General features: G+C 36.0%; 1 protein-coding gene across 2 annotated transcripts in view; it reads right to left on the minus strand.

Annotated features, from left to right (window-relative positions):
* Positions 1-18,389, minus strand: part of LOC129755420 (uncharacterized) — a 34,415-nt gene extending 16,026 nt beyond the window's left edge. Inside the window, exons 1-4 of one of the 2 annotated variants that reach the window (XM_055751907.1) lie at positions 18,335-18,389; positions 18,060-18,260; positions 17,566-18,001; positions 4,259-4,620 (exon numbers count right to left, since the gene is read on the minus strand). In XM_055751907.1, coding sequence (XP_055607882.1) covers positions 4,259-4,306 — 48 coding nt within the window. In that variant the 5' untranslated portion in view covers positions 4,307-4,620; positions 17,566-18,001; positions 18,060-18,260; positions 18,335-18,389. Of the gene's footprint in view, positions 1-4,258; positions 4,621-4,740; positions 8,308-17,565; positions 18,002-18,059; positions 18,261-18,334 lie in introns of those variants that run through there. The other variant, XM_055751908.1, reaches the window with a different exon arrangement.
* Positions 18,390-21,103: the final 2,714 nt, after the last annotated feature.

Consider the following 21,103-nt stretch of genomic DNA (forward strand, 5'->3'; position numbering starts at 1 on the left):
CTCGGATGTCTTCGATGATGAGCCTCCAAAAAGAGTCAATAGTTGTTCAACGAAACTTTTCATAAAAAATTTTACAAGAAAGTTTTGTCATTGAGAAAACAAATCACAATTGTCTCTTTTATTTTCATATGCCCAAGACTAGATTTCAAATAATGTTATTTTGAATAATTTGAAGCCTATTTTCAGGCGTTTTCATTCCACACATAAAATCAATATGTAGGAATTTATAACTTTCATGTGTCGCATACAACTTTGAAATATTTCCTGAGTATAAGAATGACACATAATTTTTAAATGGGAGACAAATTGCAAAGATCTATATAGGCCGACACATATTCCTAATATGTGGATTTTTTGCAGTGTAGGGATGTTCCCACGTTTTGGTTTTTTCGTTGTTTTTTTTTCTTCCTTCTTTAGCTCGGCGTTGATGAGCATATTTTACCATACATCATGGTTGTTTCTGTCAAACCGGAAAATGCCACCAGGAGGGTGAGTGAGCTGCAGGACTTGCTTCTGTTTCGGTTTTTAAACAGAACCAAAAGAAGCTGAGGGGTGGCAATTAATTCTAACAAGTTGTGTCACTGTATGCAGGTTAACCCTTCTCTACTCTGCTGAAATCCTGAAAGCGAGACCAAAGGGCGATAGTGTGGGAACCCTTTTTTTTCTCCGAAAAAAAAAGATTACTCACCCACCATTTGATTCTTGAAAGTTGGAACACACATATGGGAGCAAGTTCTTCCATGGAAATTTTCATGAATGCATCAGCCAGGAGGATCAACATTACAAAACGAGCCTTGTGAGGGGGTTGGATTTTTGACATCGGATGAAGAGTCAAGTTTCAGAGTTGGCAGCCAGCTGAGTGGGTGGTAGGATGTTTATGATGCGTTTTTTTTTTTAATTCGGTGTATGGTTCTATTATTACCATACATAGCGTGGAAATAACGTCGGGCCGGGTAGTTCTATCCCAGATCGATGTGGGATGGAGTATGCAGGAGTAGGTGTATCGTCCTGCTTTGTGACGTTTTTGCTGCTTCCCACGTAATTGTCGAGTCGGGGGTTACGCCGAGCAGTGATTACTCGCCATCCCGACCGGGACCGGGAAATTGTGACCGAGATTAGTCCCGGTTGAAGTGGAGTGCGGTTGGGATTTTCTCTGATTATATATCTGATCTGAACTCTGGAGTGAGCTTGAATTTGAAATTTGAAGCTGGATTATGAATTTAAGTTCGTCTCATAATTCCGTTCATTTTTTTATTTTCTGAATCCTAAACTGAACATGACTTTGGTTGGTTTTTAAGGATCAAAACATTTTTTGTACAGTAGAAGTCTCAATCTTCTATATTCAATCCAAAGGGGTTCCCTTTTAGCAGGAGTTTCAATAGGCAGTTTTGCTTATACTTTATTATATAGTGAGTTAAAACATTTGCTGATTAAAAATGTCAAAGCTCTTGAACATTTTCAAACAGGATGTAGACTTTCGCTGATAAAAATCTTCGAAAGGAATTGAAACTTCTGCTGATGTGTAATGTTAAAATGAGTTAAAACTATTGTTGAAGATAAAGGTCAAAACCCTTGAAAATCATCAAAGAGGATTGAGACTTCTGCTATTTAAGAAAAGGCTTTGATAAGGATTGACATTTCTGCTTAAAGAAAACGTTCAAATAATTGAAACTTCTATTTAAAAAAAATTGGCAAGCTTCTCAGAATTTTCATCAAGAAATGAGACCTCTGCTGATACAATATGTCGAAATGAATTGAGACTTCTGCTAGTAGAAAGAGTTAAAGGGATGCAATATTTTCATGGATAAAAATATCAAGCTTTTTGGTATTTTCACGAAGATTGACATCTGCTGAGAAAAAATCTAGCAAAAGAATTAAAGACATATTATGTGTCATTTTTTGTCATTTTTGTAATTCTTGTCATTTTTCCATTTTGTCATTTTCGTGTCTTTTGTCTCATTTTTGAGTCATTTTTTTTGTTTTATTTTTGTGTCATTTTATGCCATTTTTTGTCAATTTTTTGTTATTTTTGTGTCATTTTTGTGAAATTTTTGTATTATTTTTGTATTATTTTTGTGCCATTTTTGTGCCATTTTTTTGTTATTTTTGTGTCATATTTGTTTAACTGCTTTAATTACTGTCTTTAATTCTTGTCATTTTTTCATTTTGTCATTTTTGTGACTTTTTGTATCATTTTTGTGTCATTTTTGTGTCATTTTTGAGACATTTTTGTGTCATTTTTGTGTCATTTTTGTGTCATTTTTACGTAACTTTTGAGTCATTTTTGTATCCTTTTGCATCATTTTTGTGTCGTTTTTGAGCCATTCTTGTGTCTTTTTGTGACATTTTTGAGTCATTCTTGTGTCTTTTTGTGACATTTTTGTGTCATTTTTGTGTCATTTTTGTGTCATTTTTGTGTCATTTTTGTGAAATGTTTGTTTCATTTTCGTTCCATTTTTGTGTTTTTTCTGTCATTTTAGTGTCGTTTTTGTGTCATTTTTGTTTCATTTTTGTATCATTTTAGTGATATTTTTGTGTCATTTTTGTATCATTTTTATGTCCTTTTTGTGTCATTTTTGTATTATTTTTGTGTCCTTTTTGTGCCATTTTTGAGTAATTTTTGTGTCATTTTTGTGAGTTATTTTGGGTTATTTTTGTGTAAATTTCGTGTAAATTGTGTAATTTTATGTAGTTTTTGTCATTTTTGTGTCAATATTGGGTCATTCTTGCCATTTTTGCCATTTTTGCCATTTTTGTCATTTTTGTCATTTTTGTCATTTTTGTCATTTTTGTCATTTTTGTCATTTTTGTCATTTTTGACATTGCTGTCATTGTTGTCATTTTTGTCATTTTTGTCATTTTTGTCATTTTTATCATTTTTGTCATTTTTGTCATTTTGGTCATTTCGGTCATTTCGGTCATTTTTGTCATTTTTGTCATTTTTGTCACTTTTGTCCTTTTTGTAATTTTTGTAATTTTTGTAATTTTTGTAATTTTTGTAATTTTTGTAATTTTTGTAATTTTTGTAATTTTTGTAATTTTTGTAATTTTTGTAATTTTTGTAATTTTTGTAATTTTTGTAATTTTTGTAATTTTTGTAATTTTTGTAATTTTTATAAATTTTATAATTTTTGTAATTTTTTAACTTTTGTTATTTTTGTAATTTTTGTAATTTTTGTAATTTTTGTAATTTTTGTAATTTTTGTAATTTTTGTAATTTTTGTAATTTTTGTAATTTTTGTAATTTTTGTAATTTTTGTAATTTTTGTAATTTTTGTAATTTTTGTAATTTTTGTAATTTTTGTAATTTTTGTAATTTTTGTAATTTTTGTAATTTTCATAATTTCTGTAATTTTTTAATTTTTGTAATTTTTGTAATTTTTGTAAGTTTTGTAATTTTTGTAATCTCTGTAATTTTTGTAATCTCTGTAATTTTTGTAATTTTTGTAATTTTTGTAATTTTTGTAATTTTTGTAATTTTTGTAATTTTTTTAATTTTTGTAATTTTTGTTATTTTTGTAATTTTTGTAATTTTTGTCATTTTTGTAATTTTTGTAATTTTTGTAATTTTTGTAATTTTGTAATTTTTGTAATTTTTGTAATTTTTGTAATTTTTGTAATTTTTGTAATTTTTGTAAATTTTGTAATTTTTGTAATTTTTCTAATTTTTGTTATTTTTGTCATTTTTGTAATATTTGTAATTTTTATAATTTTTGTATTTTTTGAAATTTTTGGTACTTTTTGATATTTTTGGAATTTCTGTTATTTTAGTCCTTTTTGTTATTTATGCCATTTTTGTCATTCCAATTTTATTAAATCCAAAAACTTTTATTTTTTCAACTTTGGATGGAAAAATTCTATAGTTTGAAAAATTAGGTAGGAAAAATCCAAACATTTTTGGAAAAAATAGAGGTCAATTAAAAAAAAAATTGCTTCAAAAAAAATTGGAAGGAAAATTATAGCAAACTAGTAACCCTAGTTCACAGTCCAAACCAGGAGTGAGGGTAATGAAAACCAAACACGCGCTTTATGACATTTCCAGGATATGACACTCGTTTCGGAATTTGGTGTGTATGTACAACGACAAAACCGTTTCAAGTGTCACCCATTAAAAAAGCGGGGATGGGGGGTGAACTTTGTAAGCACCGGAAGGCAAACAACTATAAGTTTTGATTGAGAGAAAGGAAGAATGACGGGAGGGAGGGTCTAAGTCTGTTTAACTACTTCATGGTACAAGGGAGGGGGTTTGCCAACTTACCTTTACACAACATTTCTTGGTTTGCTTCAGGATTTGCGACATTGTCATGCTGGGATGGCACCAACTGCTTGCTATTGCATCCGAATTTTAACTGTCAGGTGAATCACCACCTTCCGGCCAATTTTTGGGGCACCTCACGTTCCCAGGAAGGGTACACTTTAATCCGTTTAAGCTTCACTAAGCACTCCGGTTAGATTACTTTCCGCACACACTCTTCTCTATGTCATTAGCCACACTAATCCACTTTACCGCATTCGAGTAACTTCCGTGAATGGAAGAGGAAATTCCAGTCAGTCAGTCAGGACACGGAATGAAACACACCTGACTGCGGCTGCAGGAACTAAATTACTCGTTCGTTCGTCCTGGTGAATGGAATGGAATAAAAGGTCACACACGGACCTTTTACAAGCACGGTTGATGTTTCGCCAACCGACTCACACACACCGCGCGAACATAAAAGAAGAAGAAGAATCGCAATTTACCGTTAGATCCTTTTCATTAATCGAATCCTCGCTTCAGTTGCTCACTCGCCATTCACAAAATAGCGAAAGACGAAACACACACGGACGGACGGAAGCTTTTGTCTTCGGGAACCCACAATCTCCGAACATACACACAAACACCACACGTTAGATTACACCACTCTAATTGGGTTGCTGCTGCTATCGTTTGATTCGAGTTTAGGGGTTTCAGGACCTTCCCCACTTATTATCAGTCGCACCGGCAAATCGGTACCGTCACATGGATTTCGATCCGATGTTATGTAGCTGAACAGGCTGAGCTGGCGCTGTTACGTGCTTCCGTTTTTTTTTTCGGGCATTGTTGATTGATGATCGGCGAACCGAAAGGCACCACCCACCCTCGATCGAAATCGAATCGGATTCGAACACGTTACACCGGAATATTCAACCGCAATCGAAGCAACGAAAGGAAAAAAAGAAACAAATCAACGCAAATGTTCTGCACTGTAACTCACACACTAGGTATAGGTAACTATGCAAGCGCCGGTTGTGGTTCTCACAAATCGCGTGTATGGTCCTTCTAATAGGAAGCGAAGCACTTTCTTCGGAATCGGTACGTACGTACGCCTCGACGTTGGGCGATCAAGTGAATGGAATAGCAGCACACACGGACGATTCGAGCTGCTGCTTGCTTGCTGGCTTGAATGGTCCTATCGAGAATCGGGACGGACCTGTCGTCCTGCCACCAGAAACCAGAACTAGAAATAACGTAGGACCCAAAAACTCTCTCGCGAGAGAATTCTTGAATCATTGCTTCAATCAATCCTCCGCCTCTCCTACACACAGCATAGCAAACTTCGCTCTTCGATAGCGGTTTCCTTCGTATCGTAGAGTAGAAGGTTTTGATTCAAGAATGAAGGAACCGTAACAGAGAAGAGATTTGAATGCTCTTCTCTCTTTTTTCGGCGACTCTCAATTTTCCCCTTTTTCCTTCAAACCAACCCAGGATGAACATCAACAAACGGCACAAAATTGAATGGTGAAGAGTTCATTCGATGCGTATTCGAAGGATGCGCTGTTACGACTGTTGCAGTGTTTCTCAAAAAATATACTTTAACACACACTCTCGAATTCAGAAACAAATCGTTGAACTTTTAAATACTACTTTACTTTAAATACTCTACTCACAAATTCGCAAGCTTGTTGTCAAATTTTTTTGAAAGGGGATAGTCGGGTAAGACGGACACCATGAGAAAGAATCGCAATAGCTATGGAGGTATTGCTTTTTTCATCTCAGTCTTCGTGCAGATTAGGACTTGTGTTATAATATTTACCATTGGAATTAGTGATATTCTTTCATTATACATATTAGTGTTTTAAGCGGTTCAAAACATGCTTGCAAATTACCCTTTTTTCGCACTGTCGGGAGCTTAGCTTTGTTGACTATTCATATCCACCTGAAATCATTGAACTCGTAATGATATGTATACACATGTATACGGGGTGTTCAATAAGTTCGAATACAAATTAAAATAACGATAATTTAAAATCAACTGAACAGAATAATTTTTTTTTACTCAAATGGAATGGTATATTAATAATGGCCAATCACACCTTTTGTTTTGGAAAAATTTTACCTTGAACCAATTAGGGTAACGGACCAATTTTGGACCGCTTTGGGAAGTGGCTATGCTATTTTCTGAATTAAAAAAGTACATGTTACAATTTTTGGCTGCTTTATCCGTTCATTACAAAGATCGAGACTTTTTCTATCGGAACGTATCGTCATTTGTTACAATATAACGAGATTTAAGCCTAAAACTCATATTTTCGATCATTACTCTGGTCGATATTTTGGACCACTGGGTCTCTATTTTGGACCACCCTTTGGATCTATTTTGGACCACCCTTAAACTAAATCTAAATTTTGCTATATTTACAACAGCGGTTGATGCGCAATTATGCGAATAATGCAGGAATTCTTTTCCTTTGTCATTCTTGTAGACAAGTTTGATTCGTTCACGTTAATTTGTTCCTGAACTAACTTTTTTCAACTTTTCCCCAGCCTCTATTGAGGTACGCTTGTTTGTTGAAACTGTATCAAAAATTAAACTCGTAACATATTTGCCGATTTATTGTTGGTTTTTCCTCGGTTTTCCCCCTCTTTTAGACGGGGTTTATATTTCGTCTTTCTATCTAACCAAGTATATTTTTCTTCTCGTAAATCATCGGTTGTAATCAAATGGTTGTAACCTTTAGACTGAACTGTCAATCATTTATTATGAAGCATTAAAAATAATGACTTAATTAAAAATTCGTGCATGTTCACTTTTTTCATATTTTTAAGCTTCTCTAAGCTGTTGCTTTTGACAAATGCTTATCGAATAGTTGCGATTAATGTGGATTGTTAGATCAACAAGGTTTCAAGTTCGAAAAGTAAGTTAAAGAAAAATCATTGGCTTGGTTTTATGCCGATTGAAATAAACCCCGTATAAAGGCGGGTTTGGGCAAGTTAATTGTAAAAAATAATGCCAAATTTTATTTTTAGTAAGCGTTTGAAAAAGTGTTCAAAATTCTTTTCACATCGTTGTTCAACGTCTTATTACATTCATGAACATTTAACAGCAAGTATAATACCCAGATTATGTTGAGTGGTCCAAAATAAGACCCTAAGGAATTTAGTAGGACCTATTTTCGACATGGGTAAATTTGGTATCAAAACATTTTTTTTTTTTTTTGGTTCTTCAAGCTTGCAAACTAGTTTTCAAGTGTTTTTTAATAGCTTTGAACATGTTTGTTATTGTTAAATTCATCACAGCTAGGCAGAAAACTTCTTCAAAGTTGACTTCAATAATGGCACGTCCTCCCAAAATAGGCTTGGTTCGGCTCAACTGTGAAAAATCAAAACTTTATTTTCAATTTTCTCTCCCTTATCATCTTATTTAAATTGAATGTTAGACACGATTAGAATCATAAGAAGTAGCTTCAACTATATTTGTTAAAAAAAATCATGATTAAAATGTTTTATGAGGGAAATATTGGAAAAAGCTAGAAGGTGGTCCAAAATATGTACCCGGTCCAAAATAAGTCCGTTACCCTATGTGAGCTCCAGCGGTTTGTCAAGTCCGGTCATGGCCTAGAGGATAGCGTTCCAGTCTTCTAAGCCAGAGTCCATGAGATCAAATCCCGATCACGGAACATATAGTACTCTTTCTAAGGTCTGATGGTTTTAGCATTTGTAAGATGCTAGCCATAATATCCTTGAAAGATGTACGCCTTAGAGTTAAGTAAAATTAGATCTCTTCAAAGAAACATGAAGTTTCACTGAGATCCTTATATGTGTGTGTTCGTTTTTAAAAATAAGTTTAAAAAAAAAGTCCACCATACGAGGCACGCTCCCTTATTGTTGAAATTTCGTTCCACATAAGAATGCTGACAATTTTTATATAGAGTCAAAATAGGTTTCCTGTATTTGTTCAATCTCGACAACATGTAAGATATAACTAACCAATCCAAAAATGTTATATTTGAAGGGCAGGGCACTTTTTATTTCAACCAAAATTTCCAAAAACCTGTAATATGCTGTGTAAAATGGTCTATAAAAATAAACACTTCATGCCAAATTAGCAAAAAAAATCTATTAATTACCAATGTAAACTTAATACAAAGTTACACAAGCACATATTTCATGGTTTTCGTCTATTTATAATGTGGAATAGTTCTATCCTCTATCACGTTGGTAGGCTTTTTCAAGAAAATCAGCTAGCACGTATAACTACTTTTCGACATTTCACACATAATACGAAAAAATAGATTTTATATGAGACAAGTTTAGGAATTCTGTACTTGTTTATTCTCGACATCTTCAATGTTTATGAGAATTGGACTAATGGAGACATATTAAATGACCTGTAAACTATTTATTTTGGTCAATAAATTGGATTTTTCGTCTGTACCAGTACTTTTGGTGTGAAAAGGCTGATAAAATACGAAAACTAAATGAAAATCAATTTCTCGACACCAGGAATAGTTTGTCTGATGATAGCACAAAGTTACTCTAACAAAAAGTTAGATGTACATATATGCTACGGCTAGACCACACCATTTGGTTAAAAAGTGTATTCGAACTTATGGAACACACTGTATAGTGTATACATGATAATTATACACCAATAAAAAAAGACTTCACATACTTAATTTATTAGGCTTTGATCAACTTACGCATTTATAATTCCATGATCGCAGACGTGGCTAAGCAGAACAAATTCTACCTCTCCAATGGTTACTACTCCATGATTGATTGCCATCAATTCTATGCAAGGGCCAAAAGAATGGTGCTTGTGATTAACAGTTACATTCCCGATACACAATAACTCATGCTCTTCCTTTGAAAAATATCAATAACGGCACCGACCACGTCCTAGTAGTAGTCAATGGGGGAAATATGAAGGAATATTAGTAGGATACTTCTTAGGTTCAATCAAGCCCTTTTATATTCCAAAGCCTAGTTTTGGAAAATTTAGAAACAAATGCAAGTCAATATCACCAACTATAGAAGCCATCTATACGTCTGCGAATCTATATTCAAATATTCAAGGAAAAGGTTGTGTTGGTAGCGGAGAAGTTATAGATCAGGATCCATTTTGATAAATGGAGCGATCTTAACTCCTACATTTCCTATGTTCCTAGATATTTCTAATGGAAACTCCTATTTCTATCTATGAAGCAGTGGCGAAGATCTTACCTAGTAAAGCAACTTGGCATACTTAGTTTTCCCAAAAATTATCTAGACTAACATTTGAAAAAGACCAAACTTTTCAGGCAAATTTTTTTTAAACATATTTAGCTCGAATATTACAACTCCTACACAAATCATGAGAGAGTTTTGGAAGAATGGTTGAATTTTCAGAAAAAAAAAAAAATTTTTTTTTAAATCCTACACTGAGAGAAATGCATTTCAAAAACTTAAACTCCATTTCCTAAAAAATGCCATCTCAGAATTTGAAGAATAAAATTTCTAAGCTTCTCGTCCGATCTTCATGATTTTTTTTAAATTCATGTTATTTATTTTTCTGTGTATTTTTCCAACCTTCAATACAAAAATTCTTCGTTGAATTAATTGTACTAATTTCGAAAAAATAAGAGCTTCGATTGTAATAATTGATGGTAAAAGTAAAATAATTTTGAAATTTTTTCTATGGGATTTTTCACGTAAATTGAGATTTTGTTGCATCTTATCGATTCTACGTGAATTTTGTATTAATCACAGAGTATCAAGGATGCCCTGGTAAAAGCTGCTTTACTTTCACATAACTTACACATGATTTTCACGTAAATTCCAAGTGGATGATCTAAGTCCGTTTTATGCAATTGTCTCAAGCGTGTGGTTGTTAATTCTTATTAGAAAAGAAAATTGTCAGCCAGCTGGTGTGAAAATTTGTGTGTCCCAGGAAGAGGAGCTGCATTGACAAGCATAATTAGATTTCGTTTTGTCTTTATGGTAAGTGTCTTTAACTTTTTGATGATTCTGAATAATAATAAATTGATTTTTGTTTCCATATTTTGATAACAAGGGATGGATCTGGATGCATGCGTGCCCTTACGAAACTGGTGCCGGTTACTGTTTTTTTGGTACGACTTCCCGGAACACGGAACACAGGACACCATACAGGCAACAACGGACAAAGTAAAATTATGTTTTAATTAGATCATTTATTTTTCATTACTGAATACTTTTCCCTTTTTTTTTCAGCATTCCACAAACCGCCCTGCGTTGCTGGAACTGCGGAAACTGAAGTGTGTTTTATTGTGGTAAAAGTGAAGTGTAAGCAAAAAAATTTTGTGAAAATAAAGTTTGTCCTAAATGAATTTTGGTTATATTTTCATTATAAACATAAACAAAAATACCAATTGACCTACATTTCACTCCGATCAGGCATGAAAATTTTCATTCATTCACGTTGACGGCGAAATTTATTTTGGATCACTATACCCAAGAAAATATGATCAGTCATGGGTCATGTCATGACAGAAATATTCCGATAATGTGAATGTAAATATCATTCATATTCACGTGATGTAAATATATGTCACGTATGAGAAGAGTGGGCAATGAATGAAATTTGGAAACCAAATGGAAATAAAAAGAAAGGCGTCTAGGAAGGACATTTTTTATACTTTTTATGCAGGTCTGCCCCAATTGGGCATAGGGAGATCATGTGTATTGGGCCTAAATCACTTCTTGTCCTCACTGTCCGACGGTACAACTCGACTGGCTGGTGGTGATGCTGTGAAGGCCGAATGGGCCTCGTATCACTTCGTGTAACCGAGGATTAATCTTTGGCCACAAACTATGGTTAGTTAGAATTTGCCGTAGTACAACATTTGAAAATTAGCTTGGCATACAAAGTTGCAAAAAATTACATTGGTGATATTTCTCATGACCCATTTTAACTATCATGTCATGACCGATATATTGGAGATTTCAATGATCAATGACAGAAAGGAAAAAACTTTCTTTACCAAAATAATCATTCATAGCATGCTTTCATTTAAAAAAAATCTTTAACAAACGACATGTGAGGAAAAAAATGGGTCACTAGTCGCAGTTTTTGGCTCATGACTATGACATTATCCCGTCCCTGACTCCGATTCTAAAAACACTCCTCGTAGCTTTCATATGCACAGTGAGTTGAACTCACTAAAAATTCACGTAAATTGAAGGTAAGGCCCATGAAACACGAATTCTTATAGGGACGTGTTTACATATTGATCTTGTAGGATCTACGTGAAAATCAATTGGATAAAAATTATGTAGTTTTTCACGTAGCCACGACGTAAAGATTATTTTGGGTGTAAATATACCGAGTGCCTTAACTACGTGAGGACTATACACACACAAAATTTCATTCTATTCTGAGAGGGTCATGCCAGATATTGTGTCGAGTTGGTATGAAATCCGTTACAGTATTTTTTACAATAAAAGCAAGTCCATTTGTGTTGGAAGAAAGTGGTAGAAATTTTGACAATTCAAGCAGATTTTGAAAATTTTACAATGACATTTTTTTTTCAAGATCTGCTGCCGTCAAATTTCTTACACTTCTCTTCTATTTTTGCATGCTGTGATGCAAAAATTGTTGGATTTATATCAGATACGCCTGAAATAGAAACAGTGTTGTAAAGAAATTTGACGGCAGCAGCCCAATGATTTGAGAAAAAAGAACAAATCAATGCAAACCATACAACAGTTCTAAATTGTGATTGAAATCGTAAATCTTCAATAAACCTTGAAACCTTTATATATAACAGACATAAGGGCAAATCATCAATTTGAAAAAAAAAATTCTACATGTAACTTTCTATATGTAACGATTCTTCTTGAAATTGGTTAGTCTGAAAAGTGCGAACTTTTGCTTTCTGGAACTTGCTTTTAATTTTTTAGTATACACAGCAAGAAAATGTAACGATGGACGATGTAATTTCTGGAGATGATGTTGTATTACGGATTTCTGTTGCAATAACACATCTAAATGATGTACACAACGCGAATACGTCGTGAAGTGTAATATCACAACCTTATAGATGATATTGCATCAAGTAGTCAATGTTTTTCTTTGTTGACGTTCAAATTTGATTTCATTTCAAAAATCAAGAAACGGATTACGGACCTCAGCTGTATTTGTTTGGCTTGTAAGTACTACCAAAAATGATTAAAAATATAAGCAAATCCACAGCTTCAAAAATAATTTCATAATTTTTAATTTTTTAGGAAATTTCGCCCATATAGATCGGCGGTACGAAACATATTCTTTTACTAGAAACCGAAGGGTATATCAAGTTGTTGTTCCCGAAATATAATAGCGCCAGCACTAAATTTTACTTCGGAAGTCCGGACTTCCGACTTCCGACAAAGAAAAGGGAAGTACTAGATTGTCGGAAGTCTGTGTTTTGTTGCCAGTTCACCATCGACGTTCCTAAAATTTTCACTTAAATTCACAATAGCATAGTTTAACCCTTTAATGCATGACTTTTTTAAAATGAGAATTACAGTTATTGATTCAGTGAAATAATAACTTTTTAATTCGAATAACAAAACTCAACAGGTTTGAAGTCGTTATTTTGAGTATTATAAAAGTTATGGCCCATAAAAGTTGAAAAATAATTTTTGAAATTCTTGATTCATTTCAATACGGTTTCGCTATTTTTTTCAAAACCTTGTTAATTGGATACAGAAAGGTGTTTTTGATTGATTGAGATTGAAAAAATTGTTAGAATTTGAAAATCTGAAGAAATAACAGCAATTTTCCAAAAACTACTTTTTTCAAAAAAATTAATAAATTTGATTTTCGCATTTTTTTTTGCATACTTTGTTCGATATCTCACACATACATTGGAATATCGTAATAAAAATACAATTGCCTAATTTCTTTTAATCTCTAGAATATTTTTTGTGAATACATGACTAAAAAATATCCACGCGTTTACGAGATATTTGGATTTTGATTAGTGTTGTTTTAAACAACACTATGCATTAAAGGGTTAAAGGCGCTGTCTTCACCTGTGCCTGTGATCCAGTTCAAATTATGTTTTTGTCATGGAAACCACTGCTGTTTATTTGAATCAATCGGATCAATCCTCGCAAAAAGGTTCATTCGAATGAATGGATGAACCGATTTCCCCTACACATCATATCCATGATCCACGATATCCATGGTCCCATGGTCAGGTTCACGGCACCCTCTCGAAGAGGAAGCGCCAGCTGCACAACGTCATATTCCCATCCTGAGAAATGCATCAATAATTTTCCTTCCCATCCCATGGCCTTATCCCATTGTTGTTGGCACGGCACAAACAGAAAAACTACTGTGAGAAAATTGCGACAAGGAGGGAAGATTGTTCTCTCTTCCCTCTCGCTCTCGCTAACCCACATCATTCGGGGCACGAGGTGCATTTGAGAAACAAGTAGGTATAATCGTCCTCCGTCGCACGTCCCGCACACTTTCCTCCCGCTGTGAAGAGGATACAACCAGGAGGGGACTTATAAAGGAACATTAAAAACCCCGAGAGGGAACCCGAGTTGCTTCTCCTGGTCCTCTTCCCCTGGCCCACGATCATTCAACCTGGACAGGAATCGTCGTGGAAACAAAGTTGCAAGTTCTGGGACTCGTACTTCAAAATCTTCTTTTGTGCCTTCGGTTGGGTACCTCAATTTTTTTTTTCCTGGCAAGCTACCTACCATCAGATCAAGTGACGTAATGGAAAATCCGCATCCCGAGAACCGGTGTGTCTCGCTGATATCGGTGGAATAAAGATTTGGAGAAGGCAGCAGCAAGCAACAAAAACAAAACCTCGGCAACAGCAACCAAAACAGTAAGAACAGCAACAATAACAAGTTGCTGCAAAACTTTTGCGCTGGCTTGCTCGCTAAACCTGGAATGGGATGTTGATGATGATCTGGGACTTTCTGTTTCTCACGATACTTATCGACGCATTCGGCATCCCCACCATGTTCTGGATCTGGACACGCTTTGAGCTGAACCAGGCTTATAATGGTATGCGTCCTGCTTCTGGCTCCTGCTGGTCCATAAGCGTCCCCCGGGGTCCGGAATCAGCTTATGGAAGGACTTCTGGATATTTGAGGTAAGCATAAATGGAAGAAAAAAAACAAACTTCCAGAACTTGAATCTCGCCATGGGGTAATTCGACAATGATGATGAGTCGCTCTCTAATTGACTTAATACTTTCGACTTCGAGAAGTCATCCAACAGGTTTTGGAAGGCATCATTTGAATGAATTTAAAATTTTAGGACTGTAATTATACCTTTTATTTTATTGACAAACACCATAGGTTGGTGGTGACTTTCCTTAAATTTATAAGTTGGTAATTTAGAATTCAGAATTAAAAAATCAAACGAAGAATTTTTTGATTCAGAATTCAAGTTCTCGTGAAAAGCCTTATTTTAAAGTTGGCGGATCACACAAAATGCATTTTTTGTGGTTTTGCTAATTTTTGACGTATTTGAAAGTAATTTATGGACCTCAAATTTTCCAGCTCAGGCAATTTTATCATTTTTGTAAATTTTGTATTGTTTATTTTTCCATTTTGTAGATTAAGTCATTTTTATCTTTTTTTTGTCATTGTTATAATTCTTATAATTTTGGTCAATGTTGTCAATTTGTTGTTTTTGATGTATTTGTCATTTTTATTTTATTTTAAATTTTTCAGACTATTCTTTTTCATTTTTTTCACACATTATAATATTTTTTTATATTTTTTCAGCACTTCGACGTAATTATCAAACTTGGTAAGCCTCGTTGGATAAATTTACGACTCATGCTACTAATAGTTTTCTGCCAGTAAACGCCTCAACTGAATAGGAACTGGCTACAATTGCATCTGATTTATCTCAGATGTGCTCTCTCGTTAACGCTAATGGCAGAATTCTCGACTTAATATTCTTATATTCTTGAATTAACCAGATCTTGCAGTAATTGTAAACCCATTACACGCCATTTTAAATTCCAATCGACATCATCACCCTTCAATTTTATCAATTGACAATCCTTACGAAGTATGCAATATACCCCCTTATTCTGCGCCGCGCGTGAGGTGATGATAGTCGAGTCACCCGATTCCAGTAGTCGCTTTAGGTGAGAAACGTCTTTTAGAACGAACTTTTTGAGTTCTTATCCTAATCTAGTAGTCACCGTGAGTGACAAATCGTATGCTCTGTCACATCGGCTTCGGGAATAAGGTGACAAGACTCACGTGACTCCGTCTCGACTCGACTATCGTCACCTCACGCGCGGCGCAGAATAAGGGGGATAGACACAGTTCAGCCTGTTACTTGTGAGTTGGATTTTATGCACTGTGGTACCGATCGTGTTAGCAAAAACAAATTGGATCTCGGCATTTGCCAATCTGGATATCGACAGTGTACTTTTTACCTTCTATGACCACCTTTGGGGTATACTACGTGAGCACACCCCTTACAGACGACCAAACCGACATAAGTCGTGCTGGTGGCACTCGCGACTATGTAGAAGCCGAAATTCAGTTCGCAAAGCCCGGAAACGTTACTTCAAAGATAAATCTAAGTATAACAAAACTATCCTATCTGGTTTAGAAGTTAAGTACTCAACCCTGCGGAACACTACCTTTGAACGATACATTTAGTCAATGAAGTAAAAATCCGAAGTTTTCGCGCTGGTGATTGGCAACCTTGCCAACCAGCGACGATGAAAAATCCACCAAACACCTCGGTAATCGGCAACCCTTTCTTTTGTTTGGTTCCAACACTAGGAAGATGTTTTACAGATGTCTGGTCAACATGAAATGTCGTCAGTGATGTTGCTGTCGCTGATGTTGACGAAAACTTGTAGCCGCCACTGACCGATCCCTTACTGGCGTATGACTTAAGCGCCACTCCTTTAGGAGATCGTACGCCACGATTTAATATGCCCGATGAGACTCCGCTGAGGGTGAGTCCATAAATTATTCTTACAAGTGATTAAGGATCGGAACAGATAGGGCTCTCCAAATAGCTAGCCCAAAAGCGACGAAACTAACGCATAATCCCGAATTCGAATCACGTGAAATAGACCAAAAGAACTGCTCAGTTAAAAATCACTCATACGCATACCTGGCAATAACATCACCGAGCTAACTCCTTCCCCGGAATCCCCAAGAGTGGTCAAAATCTTCAATTAAGGGAGGGGGGGGGGGGGGGGGTAGGGTCTAACGGGTATAAAAAAAAACACCATTTTCACGATTTTTTTTCTAGAGCTATCGTTCAAACAAATGTATTCAAATTTTTTGCATTATACAAAGCATTGTTAAAAGAACATTTAGTAATTTTTTCGTTGAAAAATATTGAAAAATGAGCCGGTGACGGAGCACTTTCGAGGATGCCTTTTAGAAAACAGGATTTGCGGTGGCCACTGTATCTCAGCACAGAATAATCTGAAGTCAAAAAATCAGAGCAAAATATTTTTAATAGATGTTTTTCTGGACCCCAACGTTTTTATTTAACTTAAAAATTTTTTTATGAAATTTTTGTGGCTGTTTGAAGTAAAAACTACGATTTTTCACGAAAAAATCCGCCATTTTTCACCTGTAAAACCTCCCCAAAGTAAAAAACACAAAAAACAAAAACGTTGGGATCTGGTATTTTATATGTAGAAAGTATGTTTCAAATTTGAAAAGAATCGGATAAGACGTTTTCAAATGACGATGTCCACGGACTTTAAAAATGTGCTTTCGAGAAAAACGCGTTTGAAGTTTCTGATCTTGCTTTCTTGCAGTATTATATAGGAGAAGATAAAGGCCTATAACTTCTACAGTTTTGCTTCAATTGACTTGAAAATTTGACACAACATTCTTGACATGTTTTACAATAAGAAAATAAAAAAATAAAAAAATCGATTTTTTTGACAGTGTTAGACCCTACCCCCCCCCCCCCTTAATCGAAGAAAACAATCGAATTACAATTTACAATATATATTAGAATTCATTCCCTGACTTTAAAGAAATCATTTAACGTTTTAAATCTAAATCCTATCTAACCTACTTGCGTGCAATTTTTAAACGCCTAAAGTTATACCTCCCCATACGTGCGTGTTTTCATGCGACAAGCTTTCGAGCAGCATAGCTTGTCGCACACGAATTTATGCTTTTGATAGTGGGGCTTCCGTAAAAGATGGAATGGAAATTCGGCCTCGACACTAAATGTTGCGCAAAACGGAAATCAGATCACCGTCGTTCAGGAAATGAATAAATCCTAAACTAGAGAGTCATATATGGATGACCCCTTCAATGCCAATCACTGGTTATTGGAATGTACTCACCGATTCCTTCGCTCCTGTTACTCGCAGCCGATGGAGAGACACTGGCGGGCCTGATTGTAACGAATCACGCTGCTCTGGATGCTGTTGGCTATGCTAGCACCGTTCGGGCGCTCGCTGAAGGTGTCGATATCGAACGTCTCCCCACCTGTGCTGAGCCGATGTGCCTGTGCTTGACCTGGGGTCAAAGGTCGCTGACCGACGCTGTGGCTTGCTACCTGACCTTGAACGACTGCTGAGTGTTGTTAGATGTTGGCTGCAACGATAGCCTGCGCTGCTCTGACCACGTGGAGGTCCTGTAACTCCCACCGGGACGTTTTGTTGGCGAAACGTCCCGCTTCCGACGAATGCTGTTGTCGGGTGTTTCCGGCGCAACGGGGAAAACGGCAGCAGCGGAGTGCTACGTGGTCCCTGTGAGACTGATCTGAAAAAGACGTTCCTTTTCGACACCAGAAAGCATTAAAACACGAACGAAAAATCTAGCACGTATATTTTACCTTTAACTAACTAATGGGCGATAGAAGCGAAAAGTTATCCTCTTAAGAAAACCCGTTTAGAACTGTCAAAAGTTGGGTGAAATTTTAGCTGCATCTCACTTGCACTAATGCAAAACCATCACCCAAATTCGTCAGCGCTTCCATCGCCTATTGTCACGCAACCTTTCATTTATCACGCACTTTTCTACATTAATTATTTAGCTAAAGAAATAGAAAAAGGAAACTATAAACTAACTGAAAACTCACTGAACTGAACTGAACACATATCAATTTACATTAATTCGGACTCAATGTAGCTCGGCCCACGTACACGTCCACTGCCAATCACGCTCAAGAAACATTTGATCGTCTCCTTGAGCTCTCAGTGCAGGGAAAGTGATCTTGCTACAAACGCCCTCGGCGGAAGTTCATAATCCCCGAGAGCTCTAAAAGATTATCTCAAGAGATTAGAGATTCGGCTGATTCATTAGGATCGCAGTAGCTAATTGGTTCTAGCTGAACCACGGGAGAATGTATGAACGCGTGTTGAATTGTTGAATTTTCGAATATGAGGACTGCTACACCATCGAAAGGTCCAGGTCCAGAATGAATTCCAGCGTCATTGATTTCGAGATTAGCTGTTCCTCTTGCAACACCGCTTTGTTTAATTGTCAATCGATCGGCCTCAGAAAGTGTTTTTCCTAGCCATTGGAAAACCGCTTCTATATTGGCGTTTCATAAGTTTGGAAATGCTCACCGACCACTTTCAATCCTCTGCTATTTTTCGAAAGTGTTTGAAGTTTTAATGTACGAAAGGCTCTATTCAGCAGCTACTCCGATACTTGCCTAGGTCCAGAACAGATCAACGTTGACTAACTTGAGGTGCTGTGCCAGTGAACTGCACATTGCAACTGATAAAAAAACTGCAACTGGACTCAATATACGTCGACTTTGCCAAAGCTTTCGACAAAGTACTTCATATGGACGTGATGGAGAAAATTAAACGCTATGGTTGCACTCTTACCTGCTTAATATCCAAGGCTTCTGTGTTAATACACCGTCTTGCGTTCCGCAAGGTAGTCACTTAGGACCACTTATGTTCGTGATTTTCATAAACGACTGGGGAACCTTCCTTCAATCATCAAAACAACTATTTGCAGATGAGTTGAAAATCTACCGGATCGTTGACTCAAGACTACGCTGGACTACGCTGCGCTTCAAGAAGACAATAAAAGACTTCTCGCATTGTGTGGAAAACATCGAATGGATGTAAACGCCGATCAGTGCAAGTGCATCAGCTCTTTTAGAACCAGAAACTCAATGGTCTTCGATTACGCTTTTGGTGGCACTCCGCTTGAAAGAGTTGTCATCATTAAGGATCTAGGAGTAACCTTTGATCAAAAGCTATCATATAATCAGCAGATTGTGACAACAACAGCTAAAGCGTTCGCTTTGTGCGACGAAATACTTTAAGCTTTGAGGATCCATATACGCTCTCAAGACAGTGTGCTCTTCTGTCTTTTACATCTCTGAGCCAAGGTAGGACATATTTGTAGCGAATGTTTGTATACGATATACTGACAAACTCTGTTGACTGTGCACAATTGCTTCAAAGCTTGAGTTTATTTATTTAACAATCTTTGCAGATGATTCCAATTATTTACAGAAATTAAACTATCCTTTTCTAGATTTGAAAACAGATTTCGAAATATTAAAATCAAATTCACTAGCAACTTCATTAAATGTAACAAAACATTCATCTAAAGGGTTGTTTTGACCGTATTGAGTTCGACGATGAGAGAGTCTCAGCAATTCCTGGGATCGGGGAGTTCTTAGAGGAGCATTAAACGGTAGAAGTTATAACAGATGTCGGTAGATGTTATTCTGCAAGATGTCGAAAATGAAGAGTCGTTGTAAGAATACGCGCCTTGATGGCAGCGTCGGTAAATTTAGTAGCAAGCAACGTTGTTAGTAAGGCGGAAGTTCAAGGGCGTCGTTCCAAGGTAGCTGGCGTAGAGCGTATCTGACAAAGCATCGTTGTACTCTCTCTATTTTTTTCGATTGCAGTCGATTAGTCGTTGATATTTTGTAGTAATGGTAGTACATTTGGTGATATTCGGATTCATGCCGTTTTGATGGCACCAATCTAGCAGACTGTCAATGTCCTTTTGGAGAGCGCAGCAGTCGACTAACGAAGAAATTGTTCGGAAAATTTTGAGGTCGTCGTCGTACAGCAGTTTTTGTGACTCAAAAGTAGCATTCAAATCGTTGATGAAGAGAATGAATATCAGAGGTCCCATGTGACTTCCCTGAGGCACTCCCGAGGTAATTTTGAAAGGTGTCGAGTAAACAGAGCCCAGTCGTACGAAAGCAGTTCGGCCTACGAGATTCGAGGTTATCCAATTGTAGAGCCAATCAGGAAACCCCAATCGCCGCAATTTTTCAACAGCCAAACCATGCGGTACCTTGTCGAAAGCCTTACTCAGATCTACGTACATGGCGTCAACTTGTTTACGTTTATCAAGCCTGTCAACTAATTTCGATACGTACGTCATGAGGTTGGCGGTCGTCGATCTTCTTTTCATGAACCCATGTTGATCTTCAGAGATTGTATGTGTATGTATGACTTTGGTGTTTTTTGGCCGAGAGTGTTATACTCTATATAACCACTTTTCCTCTTTTTCTAGCTAGATATTTGAAATCTTCAGAGATTGTACGTCGCACAGTTTGGTACAGCACATCATAAACGAGACACTCAAAAATTTTCAGAAAACAGCCGAATCTGAATGTAGATAATCACCATTACGATAACCATTAGATATGAACCTTTCTTTAGTTCCTATTCTGCAAAAGAATTAAAAGTAACAATTTCAAATCTTTAAAATGGTTTGTAATTTAAGATGTTTTCTTTTCATATTCCGAAATGATAAGTTTACAATATTGAAGTTTGAAATGCATAAACAAGATTCGAATCAGGATTTTTTTCTCAATTATGATAAAAAAAAATAGTTCAGTAACAATTAACTGGATTCAGAATCCGAATTCTTATCTCAGGCATCGAATTT

This window comes from Uranotaenia lowii, chromosome 3 (genome assembly GCF_029784155.1).
Source record: "Uranotaenia lowii strain MFRU-FL chromosome 3, ASM2978415v1, whole genome shotgun sequence".
NCBI lineage: Eukaryota > Metazoa > Arthropoda > Insecta > Diptera > Culicidae > Uranotaenia > Uranotaenia lowii.